This window comes from Tamandua tetradactyla, chromosome 1, assembly GCF_023851605.1.
Source record: "Tamandua tetradactyla isolate mTamTet1 chromosome 1, mTamTet1.pri, whole genome shotgun sequence".
NCBI classification, from domain to species: domain Eukaryota; kingdom Metazoa; phylum Chordata; class Mammalia; order Pilosa; family Myrmecophagidae; genus Tamandua; species Tamandua tetradactyla.
Genome location: NC_135327.1, coordinates 66,567,450 through 66,581,147, shown reverse-complemented (window position 1 = coordinate 66,581,147; position 13,698 = coordinate 66,567,450). Strand labels below are relative to the sequence as shown.

General features: G+C 42.2%; 1 protein-coding gene across 2 annotated transcripts in view; it reads right to left on the bottom strand.

Annotated features, from left to right (window-relative positions):
- Positions 1–13,698, bottom strand: part of CCM2 (CCM2 scaffold protein) — a 140,508-nt gene that overhangs the window by 29,965 nt on the left and 96,845 nt on the right. For both annotated transcript variants that reach the window (XM_077118545.1, XM_077118537.1), the window contains one exon: positions 7,717–7,890. In XM_077118545.1, the coding sequence (XP_076974660.1) occupies positions 7,717–7,890 (174 nt within the window). The remainder of the gene's footprint in view (positions 1–7,716; positions 7,891–13,698) is intronic.

Sequence of the window (13,698 nt, the reverse complement as noted above, 5' to 3'; positions counted from 1 at the left end):
CCAGAGTGGTGATTATTATTTCTGGATTTTGAAAGGCTGTTTTATATATATAACCTGGTATTTAGAGATAAGAATGAAGCCAAACAGGTTGGGGTTAAAGTAATTCAGAACATAGGGGAAAGGAAGACAGTGTCTATGTTGTAGAACCACACATACTCTTTAAGACCAATGGAAGAAAGTTTTATTTGGTCTGGAACTGAAATTCTCTGTAGTGCGTAATCTAATTCAACCTATCTATAGAGCTCATTTGAACAAATGAAACATAGGGAGCACAGAATGAGAAAGAGGTCCTTTAATCCTGTATAGATTATTGCAATGCCTGGATACATCCTAGAGTATATTAAGCAGATAAACAAAAAGTATTGGCAAAGTCCCCTGAGGGAGGGGAGAAAGACTATGGAACTATTAAACCTTACCATCAGGGAATCCCCTGATACTGTGTCAAACTTTAGGGACACCCAAATCAATACGCCATGCCCTCAATCATGAGGCTTACTCTTGTGAAGCTTATGGAGGTAGCATAGAAGCTTAGACTACCTACAGGTATGCCTAAGAATTATTTCTGGAGGACCTCTGCTGTTGCTCAGATGTGGCCTCAGTCTCTCTAAGCCCAACTCTGCAAGTATAATCTTTGCCCTCCCCTCCTACGTGGGACATGACATCCAGGGGGGAAAGTCTCCTGAGAGGACGCCCAGGGATGAATCCAGACCTAGCACCGTGGGATCAACAATTCCATCCTGACCAAATAGGGGAAAAGAAGTGTAATTAATAAAGTTATCAGTGGCAGAGAGAGTTCAAATAGAGTCAAGAGGCTACTCTGGAGGTTGCTTTTACACAAGCTTCAGTTAGACCTTACTCCCTATCATAACCTGCCAACCCCCAACGAGGACCATTCCAGCCAATCCTAAAGAACACCTAGGGCAATTTATAAGATTCCACAAGGATTCCAGGCACTAGTGTAACTTGCCAGAAACCTACAACCTCCAGATGGGTCTCTGGTCCAGATAAGTCAGGCAACCTAGCCTAGCCTCCCCAGAACATCGGACAGTTCCATCTCCCTTCTCCATGTTAGTGACAGACCCTTCCAATATGAAAAATTTAGAATTGCCATAGCCCAGACACCCCTAAAGAGAGAGATGGAAAGATCAAAGGTGATGGTGGAGTTATACAGAGAAGATAGGATTTAACAAATGAACATGAATGCTGGAATCATTAAATAGATATCTCTTTTAGTCTCTAGTATTTTAGAGCAGCTAGAAGTAAAACCTAAAATTGTGAAATTGTAATCCGTGTCAAACTCTGAAATATGTTCTACAGCTAATTGTGGTGCCGTGCTTTGAAATTTATAGCTTTTTTATATATATGTTATTTTTAATAAAAAAAAGAAGGAAAAATGTTTTGCATGAGGAAGAACAAAGGAATGTCAATAATGCAGGGTATTGAAAATAGATGGTAATTAATACTTTAAAACTTTAACTTATGTGTGAGACCAAAGCAAAAAATATTTGGTACAAAATTTATACTTTGACTAGTGCATTTCCTAATATAACTTACGTGGACAGCTTAACTGAACACGATAAGTACATGGAACCTTGAGTAGAGCACAAGATTTTGTAGGTTTGCCCAGAGTGATGCCTCAATAAATTCCAGAAGGATTTCAACAGAGAATTAAAAAGTATTTGCTTTTGTATTAAAAAAAAAAAGTATTTTATTTTACTAAAATAAAATAAATTTTAAAAATAAATAAATAAATAATGAGGGAATACATGTTAAAATAAATTTAGTAGATTGAAATGCTAGTGATCTAATGAAAGGGAGGGTTAAGGGGTATGGTATGTATGAATTTTTTTCTGTTTTCTTATTTCTTTTTCTGAATTGATGCAAATGTTCTAAGAAATGATCATGATGATGAATATACTACCATGTGATGATATTGTGAGTTATTGATTATATATCAAGAATGAAATGATCATATGGTAAGAATGTTGGTTTTCGTATATTGTTATATTTAATAAATAAATTTTTAAAAATCAAAAAACAAAACAAAGAAATGTTCATGTTTGTATGTTGTTTTGTTTGGTCAAATAAAAATTTTAAAAATCTATGGGTGGAAAAATAAATAAATAAAAACAATTGAAAAAAAAAAGAAGGAAAGAAAGTTGATTGTGATGATAAAAAAATATTTAAGCCCTCTAGCCTCCATATTCTGGAACAGCTAGAAGGAAAAAAAGGAGGAACATGACAAACTCTGGGATCTGTCCTGTAACTATTTGTTAAAGAGTGCTTTGAATACTATTGCTTTTTTATTTCTTTGCTTTCTATATAGGTTATACTATACAATAAAAAGTAAAAAAAAAAGTTGGGGAGAGTGCAGAGGTTATAGGAAAAATGTATTTGGATGCTACTGAAGTTAAATTGGTATCAACATAAATGTGGTTGTTATAGATTTAGGATGTTAAATTGAAGCTTTGTGGTAATTACAAAGAAAATGTATGAAAAATACAGGAAGAAATTTAAAAGGGCCAAAAATGGTAGAATACAAAATAATTAAATAAATAGAAAAGTAGGCATTAACTGAAGAAGTGAGGACAAAAAAGTTTAAGACCTACAAAGACCCAAAGAAAAATGGCAAAAGAGTCCTGCATTATCAGTAAATTTAAATATAAATGGATTAATCTTTCTAGTCAAAAGGCAGAGAATGGTGTGAAGTATCTGTGCAAGAAAGACACTATGTAGTGCCTTTGCTCTGCAAATCCCAAAAGGAGATTTCTTTTGGGAAGTGTTAAAATTACTTATTAAATGTCCTTAATAGTTAAAAGGCTATTCAAATTATTTATTTCATATTGGATAAGTTATGGTAGTTTGTTTGTTACAAGAAATAGGTTCATTTTATCTCAGTTGTCAAATTTATATGTGTAGAATTACTTGTATTTTTATCTTCTGATCCCTTTGAAGTCAGCAGGGTCTTCTGCTGAGGAATCTGCTGTCATTTGAATTGTTCTTCCCCTTTAGGGAAAATTTGAATTGTTCTTCCCCTTTTGTTGCTTTCAAGATTGGTTTGTCTTTACTTCTCAGCAGTTTTATTATGATGTGCCTTGGTATGGATTTCCTTGGGGTTCTGCTGAACTTCTTGAATCTCTAAGTTTGTGTTTTGCCAAATTAGGGATGTTTAAGCCATCATTTCTGCAAATACTTTTGCAGCTCTGTCCTCTTTCTCCTCTCCCTCCAAGACGTCAATGATTTAAATGTTATATCTTCTGGGAGGGAACACTACTTCCTGACTGCAAGGTGGGGGTAAAATGTTGGATTTCCCCTCCTGGCTTCATTGACCCTCCAGGTGGGGCCCTCTTTTTTTTTTTTTTTTTTTTTCGCAAGGACAGGTACCGGGAATCGAACCCGGTCTCTGGCATGGCAGGCGAGAACAAGGTGAGACCCTCTTGACCACTAGGCATGGCGAGAATCCCAGCCAGGAGAGGTAGGAGCCCATCTCATTGCTCCCTTTGTGACTTCCACCACTGACACCATAGGATAGAGGTGGGGGCCTGGGCAGCCTTGTTATTGCTGGGCAGTGGGGAAGTCCTCTGCCTCCATGAGGCCCCCTTGACATCCCTTCACAACACGGAGGGGAAGGGATGAAGTTCAGGCTTCCCACACAGTGTCCATGACTGCCTGGGAGAGGAGACCTCATCACCTGGCAGAGGAATTCTTACCACCTGGTAGGGTGGAGGTTCTCTGACACCATTCCTGCAATGGCAGAGAGAGGGGGGAGGGAATGAAGTTCCTCCTTACAGCTGGTGAGGGTGGTAGTCTGGGCTCCTGCCAGGCTCACCCTGGCAGGGACAGGAGGCACAGTTTTACTGTTTTTGGTTTTTTTGCTTTGTTTTTGTTTTTGGTGTTTGGGCCAGGAATTGAACCTGGGTCTCCCACATGGCAGGCAAGCATTCTACATCTGAACCATTGTATACCCTATCATGCTTGATCAGAACAGAGCACTCATTGCCTAAAAATTTTTTATGTTACTAGGCTCTCTCTCCTGGTCCTTTGGCCAGAGAAGGTAGGCTTTTGTTGGGTTGCATCTGTGCTCACTGGTGTTTCCAGGTTGCCAGCTCCAAATCTGGGTTACAAAAGGCAAAAAGAAACAGAACTCACCACCATGTTGTTCCTTTGGTGCTGAGGTCCCCAGTCACTCTGCCTTCTGTTGACCTTTCAGAGTCTTATTATGCTTGTTTTACAGATAATGTCAAGGGCTTTTAGTCATAGTTTAGCAGGAAGAATAATGAAAAGTATGTCCACTCATCTCTCTGGAAGTGGAAGTACCTAATCGCTAATGTTTCATGAATGAAGATGGACTCCTCCTCCTTCCATTTGCTTTGTTTTCTATGTGCCATTCTAAATTCTTCCCTGAATCCTCAACAGCTCTCAACCCAAACATATAAATTATGTTTCTCTCTCCCATAGCCTATTTGGATTGGTTTTAAGGCCTGGTGCTCAGATTCTTGTCCTGGAACTTTAACTTTCTGTAAATCTAGGAATTACCTTTGCCTCTTTGCTATAATAGATCCCGTGTTCAGAATGCCAGATTTTCTTCCTTCTTGGTTTACCCTTGGGGTTTTTTGTTTTGTTTTGTTTTGATTTTGATTCTTCAGCTAAGACAGAAGAGATGATTTATTATACAAGTTACATAGGGCCACAACTGAGAACAGAACTAGTGCAGAATGTCACAAGTCTAGGGCAAATGACCAAAAGGGATTGCTTTGGTACAAGCAAGATTTCTCAGAGGTCTTCGTGGAAGTTGCACGGTGTTGGAAGTTCTGGATCCATTGAGAGAGAAGTTTTAGACAGTAGCCTGCAGTCAACAACTTGTATCAGCATCCCTGGCCTCTGCATTCAATATTTCTGCTCTTTATATTCTACAATCTGGTCTCCATGGGTATACACACTAATGGTTTACTTAGACCTCTGCCTCTTCTTTCTTCTTTTATGCTTCAGTCTGTCATTTGCTTTTTCATCCATTTGGCTCTCACAGCATGGAGGTTCCTAGCAAGATGGCGCTAAGGCCGAAAGAGTGCCTGGGGGGTTTTGATGTAGCAGTAACTTCTTCAGAATGGGTTCATGCACATTGCACAAGACCCGCCTGCCATATGATGGTGATCCTTTCAGTCTAGGGAACTATGTCCTTTAATTAATTCTAAGAAATGTTCTGGCATTACTCTCTTAATGATTTCCTCCTCACTGTTCTCTGCTCTTTCTACATGAGTCAGTTGGTGAGCCTTCCAGACTGATCCACTTTAGTATTTTTTTCTCTTTCCCTCTCTCATATTTTTTGTTTATTAATTTTTTTTTATACATGGGGAGGCACCAGGATTCGAACCCAGGTCTCTGGCATGGCAGGGAGAGCTCTGCCTGCTGAGCCACTGTGGTCTACCCTGTTTATTAATTTTTTATCTCTTTGTTTTTGGGTTTTCCTTTTGTGGGGTTTTTTTTTTTACTTTATCTTTCAACCCCTCTATTAATTTTTAAAGACATATATTCCTAAAAAATTCATTTTTTTAAAGAAATTTAAGTCCATTAATTCCAAAAGCTCTTCCTCCACCTTTTCTTTACTTAAAAGTAGAATCTTTTCATAGCTAGAATATTTTCTCTTATCTTTCTGAGAATACTATGTAATATATATTTATATATATTTTTCCTGTTTTCTGCATTGCTTCTGTTTCATTTATGTTTATTTCATGTGTTAGTTTTGGTGTCTATCTTTTAGACAGATTAAAGGTTAAAAGTTTTCTTCAAATGTGTACTCACCCTTGCCTGTCTGTGTTTAAACTGAGGCTCTAAAGGCCACTGAGAACTCCGTGCACGGATGGGAGTCATCAGCTGTTGGACATCACTGGCTGGTTGTGATCCCCCAAGTGTCGGTCCCTAGGCAGCATGTTCACACACCTGTACAGCAATCCCTCAACAAGCATCCCTCCAAGGCTGCCTGTGCCGATTTGAAGGTATTATGTACCTCAGAAAAGCCATGTTTTACTCTTGATTCAATCTTGTGGGGGAAGCCATTTCTTTTCATCTTGATTCAACATTATAGGGCGGAAACTTTTGATTAGATTATCTCTATGGAGACGTGGTGCGCCTGACTGTGGGTGTGACCTTTTGATCAGATGGATATGTAGTCCCACCCATTCCAGGTGGGTCTCGATTAGTTTTACTAGAGTCCTTTAAAAGAGGAAACATTTTGGGGAGAGCTCGGAGCTGACACAGATGCCAACACTTGGAGAACAGAGACATGGATGTCTGGAGATGTTTGGAGCCCAGCAGATGTTGCCATGAGATGTTAAGCAAGCCAGAACCTAGAGAGAGCTAAGGGAAGCCAAGAGATGAAAGCCAGCCCCAGTGAAGCAAAATGAGGAACCCCCATAGGAACAGAGGCTGAAAGCAATGGAGCCCAGGAGCAAGGGAACAGCAGATGCCAGCCATGTGACCTGCAAGCTGACAGAAGTGTTCTAGACCCATCAGCCTTCCTTGAATGAAGATATCTTTTCCTGGAAACCTTAGTTTGGACAATTTTATAAGCTTAGAACTGTAAACCTATATAACTTATTAAACTTCCTTCATAAAAGCCATTCCAATCCTGGTATATCCCATTCTGTCAGCTTGCAAACTAAAACACTGCCCTCTGGAAAGGCTGGTCACAGGCTTTCTGAAAGCGTGTGAGAGAAAAGGGACTAGGGATTCTAACTATGCTGTATGCAGGCTCACAGTCAATTTCCTTGTTTTCAGTGTGGATCTTCATCTGCCCTCCTCTGTGCCTGCTGTCCCCACATCCAGAGCCTCTCACCTCCAACTTCTCTAGAGAGGAAATCTCCCAGCTCTCATTCAATTGTGACAGGTGGGAACTCATTCAATAGTCACTCAAATGCCCCAGGAGGGCTCTGCCGGCTGACTTAGGGTCCTCTGAAGGGACTCAGCTCCCAGCTCCCTCAGCTCCACACATCTACTGCCCCATCTTCGCTATTTCCTTCTTCCAAGTTTACAGATATCACTTGCCCACTGCTATCTTCTTTCCTGTTCCCTCTGACCTTGTGGCTTTATACCTTCTTTTTTCATTTACTTGCATTTTCATGTTTTGGGGAGGGAATAAACTAAACATATGTGTCTTCCATGTCATGTTGAATCACAAATCTGAGTACAAGCTTTTGAGATGGAATGACAGATCTCAAAAGCACTCATCTACTTCTAAACAGCAGACTTAAAACTGGTTAAATGGAAAGTGCATGTTTCTACTAAATTTTTTTTAATTAAAAACAAAAAAAACACAGGTTGGAATTCTGGAGACCCAGGTTCCAGGCAGTGACAGTGATACACTGTGTAGCTACGTGACCTCCACTGAATAACTTTACTCATCTGTAAAACAGAGGTGACTGTGAGGCTCAATGATCTCCCCTGGGGGCAACGCTTGCCTACCTACATGAACAGGCCTTCAAGAGAAAGAGGTGGTCAGCTACTCTAGAAAGAATCAGAAATTGGAAGACTTGAACCTGAGTTTTGTTTTGTCAGTTGTTACCCATATTATTATGGGCATGATACCACTTGGGAGAATAAACAAAGCAACTTCTGTGAGAGGGTTTCAGAAACTGAAAGTAGTTGGTAGATAAAAGGCACCATCTTTTTTCTTTTCTCCCGGTTACGCAATCACGCTCTCCTCTGCCTATGACCACTTACCTTTACCTCCTTTTCGATGTAGTCATTCAGCAGCACATCGGGCTCGACGCGGTCCGGCAAGGCCAGCACCACTGTGTGCAGAGGGCGCCTCTCCGTCACCTTCTCGTGGGCTTTCTTATCCCTGCTCTTCTCACCCTTGAGGAATACTCGCTTAAACGGCGACACAATTCCCGGCTGCAGGCAAAAACAGCAACAACTGGATTTTGTTATCAGTAAGTGTTTTGTCTTGTGCTATCTAGGATTAAGTAGAAGAGGCCCAAACCACTGCCACGGTGTTCCTGTGCAAGCAGGGGCTGGCGGCTGCTGGGATGCTGATGAAGTGTCAAGGACTTACAAGCAGTGTCAGAAGGCCACAGTTCCCATGGGGGCCCGGGCTGCCCTCTGGGCGGTAAAAGGCCTAATTCCCCACCTGTTCCTACAATACTTAGGAAGTCAACGGCCGAAAAGGAGATTTCAACCCGGAAGGCAGAAGACATACTAAGTGTTCCAACTCTTCCCCACTCTGGTAGGAGTGGGGCCCAATTTCATTTTTAGAAAACTCGGAGAAGACAGATGTGGCATCGAATCAACAGTTGCCTGGTTGAAAGTCACCCCTGGTTCCTCCTCTTGCAGAAACACTTTCCCTAGTGGAACACGTGCTTTCCATGCATTCCCTTTCCCTCAGGAGGCCTCCCAATTCCCACATCCACACCAGGATGTCAAGTACAACTCCAATCAGCAGACCTTGAGGACTGGACTGAGCCTGCCCCTACTGTAACGGATAAATCTGCATCCTATTCAGTATCTAATGAAGAGTTCTCAAGGTGCTATAATTAAAAATAAGCTTAAAAAGAGAAGAGAGAGAATGAAGGTAAACTTAGTTTATGAGTTCCTTGGAAAAGGCCTGACATTTTCTGCTCAATAACTCTCCAAAGAAAGAATCAGGGCCAAATAGAAACTTCTGCTATTTGCAGACTCAAATCTATTAGCAATCTGAAGTCACCTGGTACAGGACAGAAGTTCCAACAAGGGTGCTGGGGTCACAGGGCATCCGCAGGCTAGCAATGAAGAACAACTCACGTTCCTCACAGTTACTGATGCCAAAGGGGGAAACAAAACTGGAGAAAACTAGACACAAGTGTGTTGGCTTGGAAACGTCACCAGACACAGGGCTGTGAAATCCAAAGCTGTTAATTTATGTACGAGTGGGAGATTCCAATTCTATTTAATTTATCCTCCACTGACCTACTTCCTGGCCCTGTCCTTTTTATGTCCTATTTCACTTGCAATGGGACCGTAAAGGATTTTCAAGACTTTGAATTTAGGGTTCCTACACTGAAGCCATAGTTATCTTGTCAAGAAGAGTAGAAAATGGGTTTAACTCCTGTTTCACTCTACCCACAACACCTTGAGGCTCATCAGCTGATAGATGATGCCTTGCATAGCACTGGAAATTTCCTAGAGTAACATCTCCCCTCTCGATTTTCCTCTGGGCTCCCACTGATTTATGATCTATGCCTAACAGAGCCCCAGTTACAAGTGTTCTGCAGACTGGTTATTACCCTAGAGTTACCACAGGGTACACAGAGTAACACTGAGACACAGTTGTATCCCAATAGATAGAAATTGATCCCAAAAATAAACTTTGATAATAGAGAAAAAAAAAAGAGTAGGAGATTATTGCCCGTCATTGTTTCTGGGGCTCAGTTAAGTTGGGAAAGGAGGTAACACAGCTGCTGTCCCACAGCAGGCCAGGCTTAGAGCCAGCTGCCTATCGCCAGAAGTTGCTCAAATAAACAAACAAAAATATCTCTAACAAATCACCCATATTTATGAAAGCTCTCGTTTCACTTTCTCTTCTGCATGTGGGAAATTCAGCTCTATGTCTAATTCAATACAAGCACTGTCGCAGAGCCCATTGGGGCCAAGAGGACGTCTGCCAAATCCACCAATTTCACAGATCAGACCATCAAGGCCCATGGATAAAAAAGATTAGGTGACTAATAATAACAATGGTCTCCCGGTTTCCTCTGGTCTCCTGGCAGATGATGATGGGCTCCCCTCAGTTTCCCTGTCACCCCAATGGCCCCCTCAGGCTCCCTTCAGCCTCCCCATCACCCCGATGGCCCCCTCAGATTCCCCAGCCCCCCAAGAAACACCCTCAGCCTCCCCTTCACCCCTACAGCCTCCCCTCAGCCTCCCCAGCACCCTGACGGCGCCCATCAGCCTCCCCCACCCTGCCTTACGCTTCCCTTTGCACTAGCACCCTCCCCACTACCTACTAATATACTCAGCTATCAAGCATTGTGGGGGTGGAGGGCAGACAAATAAATCTCATCCCAAATAAAACATCTCAGAAAGTAAAACCCAATATTTTTCTTATCCAGTCTGCCCCTCACAGCTAGCGCCAGGTCGCCCCCTGCTCCTCAGTTTAACACATTACCCCTTAAACACCCAGCCTCTGGGTATTTGTCTTTCACCCCACTGACCCGCTAAAGCATACCAAATGGGGGGGAGGGGACCTTCCACCAAACCACGAAGGAGAAGTGGTCATTCTCTGAGCACCCATCGAGCACTCTCAACGCTATGCCACCCACTTGGGCCCCCTCCACGCCTGGTTCCTGGGTCCTGTGACCTCCTGGGTCCTCTGCTCTCCCTTTTGTTTGAGAAATACAGACACTTCTAGAGGTTCTGGACTTAACCTGCACCCTGCAAACAAGTCTTCCTGGAATGGCCTACTAAGCTAACTGGTTAACCTTGCCATGCTTTCCTCGTCTGTAAAATGGTGTTAACAGTATCTTGTGGGGCCGCCATGAGCAAAGAATGAAACGATCTGTGTAAAGTTCTGGGCTCCTATTTGATACTTTTTGAGTAAGCAAAATATCTGCCAGCACCTCTTCCTAATGACTTATTATTCTTAAATTATGACTTCAGCTGTTGCTCTGTGATAGATGGCACCAAATTCTCAGGCTTTATCCTCAGGCTCCCTCCTCTCCAAGCCGTCACCACAACTGGACATAAACCTGCACCCACACCTATCCCAGAGGCCCCGGACCTGTTGTTAGCCTGCCACCCACCCTTATGGGGTCACCCAGGAGGGGGAACCCTGGAATGCACATCACCCTCTCCACTCTCCCCACCACACCCAATCAAGTCCCTCCAATCCCTGCAGATGCCACGGGAGTTCAGGACAAAGCAAGGTCAGCACAGGTCAAGAATTAACACAGGATGATATGCACGTGGAGTTTCACTTACTTGTCTCTCCACTTTCGTTTAAAGTTTCCACAACACACACATACACAAAGATAAACACAATTCCTGCCTCCAGCTGGTTATATATAACTGAGATAATACAAGATAACCTCCAATGAGTTTTACAACAGACTCACTGGGGAGCAGCTGAAAAGGGCTGACTGGTCTATGTAGGTGTCACAGGTTCCTGATCCCAGGAACACAAAGTGGTTAAAACAAATCACCCCTTGGGGACCACTAAGGCCTGGTGTTCCTCATCACACCACTAGTTTTGAGGGCAGCCAGGTGGCACTTCAGGTGCAGCCCAGGAGGGACAGCACATGGCCCAGCTGGCTGGAGTGTGGGCTTCATGAGCAGAACGGTGGGAAACCAACAATTTGTCAGGCAACCACTGAGGATAAACCTGAAGTTGACAGTGAGCCTCCAAAGTTAGCAATGTAACTTCAGTAATGTAAAACTCATGCTTGATCTGCAAAGACAGCGGGCTATACCTGACTATCATTTCCTCTCTGGCTGGTCCCCCACCGTAGATGATCAGATCCCACTGTGCAGAATTACTCTTCAAAATGTGAGGCTTGCCCATTTGTTTATTTATCCACAGGATTTTCCCAGTTCCCATTACATGCAAGGCACTGCCCTAAAGGGTGTAGATACACAGAGGTACACAGCATGTGATCCCTCATCCTTAAGAAGCCTACAAATCTCCATGTAAATAATGTTGAGGCTGACCAGAGGTAAAAATCTGTTCCTAAACCACTCTAACCAACTAACCATCCCACCAAGCTCACACAATTAGCTGCGGCGTAGACAATGCTTGCTTTCTGAATCCGACAGGGCAAGAAAACAGCTAAGTGCAATCCGTCTGCTAGTCCTAAAACTGCTTATTAGCCAATCCTAATAACTATTCTACATATCGGAATAATGGAAATGAGTTCCAAGACAAGATGTGTGCCCAGATCAACCTCCCCACCAAGAAGCCTATGCCAAGTCAACAAGCCAAAAAACTGCAAACAACCTACACTGTGTGATGAGTTGAACAGTGCCTCCTTCAAAATCCACATCCTCCTGGTACCTTGAAATGTGACCTCATATAGGGTCACCGTAATTGTAATTTGTTATATCAAGATGTAATAAGGTTTTAGGGTGCATGGGTGGTTCAGCGGTAGAATCCTCACCTGCCATGAAGGAGACCCGGATTTGAGTCCTAGCCTATGGACCGTCCCCTAATCCCCCCCAAAAATGATGTGGTCATACTGAATTGGGATGGGCTCTAGGTCCAATATGACTGGGGTCCTTATAAAAAGAAAGGAAGGTGTATGAATCCTAAGGACAGTATATTGAGTGAAATAAGCTAGAAACAAAAAGTCAGATATTATAATGGCTCACGAATATGGACTAACTATAACGTGCAAACTCTGAAAACTGAATTCAAGAGCATAAATTATCAGGGGAAGGCCTATTGTAAAAGTTCCTAGATTGTAGGCTCTAATAGCAGTCACATCTATTCTGGAGTTGTAACTGCTATTTCTAAATTCTGATATGCTGAGCTCTCTGTGTATACCCTGGTTGTTCCCTGGAACTTTGGGTATTTGTGTGACACCTGAGACTCAGAGCTAGAGTTCTGTAGCTATGAAAGTCAGCATGACCCCAAACAGTAACTGCTAAAAACACTAAAAAAGTGATCAGACTTCAATTAGAGACATGAATGAAGCTGATCTGGGCAGGACTAAGGTAAATCAGACAAAAGGGTAAAGGAAGATATCGACTGTATTTTAAAACTTCAACTTCTGTGTGAGACCAAAGGGAGAAATGTTTATTTGGTGCAAAATTTATATTTTCAGTAATACACTAATTTAACTTGTATGGTCAGCTTATTCAAATAACATAATTACACAGAACCTTGAATAGTGAATAAGATCTTGTTGGTCTGTACAGGTTAGTGTGATACCCTGATATATCCCAAAGTAACCTGGGCAGAAGATTAAAAAGTATTTGCAAAGTGTCCTTGAGGGACTGGGGGAAAAGGTAGAAGTATTATACTTCTCCACATGGGAAATCCCTGATATGCTGGCAAGCATTGGGGACTACCAATTAAATATACCAGGCCCTTGATCTTGGGGGTTGCCTTTATGAAATTTCTTCTTGAAGAGGAAAAGCCAAGCCTACTTATGATTATGCTTAAAAGTGACCCCCAGAGAACCTCTTTTGTTGCTCAGATGTGGCCTCTTTCTCAAAGCCAATTCAGCAGGTGAACTCACTGCTCCCCCTACTACATGGGACATGACCCCCAAGGGTGTAAATCTCCCTGACAATGTGGGACATGACTCCCAGGGATGAGCCTGGACTGGTATTGTGGGATTGAGAAAGACTTCTTGATCAAAAAGGAGAAAAGAATCGAAACAAAATAAAGTTTCAGTGACTGAGAGACTTCAAATAGAGTTAAGAGGTCTTTCTGAATCTTATTTCTTATGTATTATATAGACACCTTTTTTCAGTTTTTGGTGTATTGGAGTAGCTAGAGGGAAATATCTGAAATTGTTGAACTGTAATCCAATAGCCTTGATTCTTGAAGGTGACTGAATAAATATAGAGCTTTTAAGGAGTGACTGTCATCATGAAAACCTTGTCACCGACACTCCCTTCATCCACTGTATGAACAGATGAGTAAGAAAACACAAAAACAAAATAAATAAATAAACAATGGGGTGGACGGTAGTGGGAATAGCTTCTGCTATTCTTTTTTACTTTTAT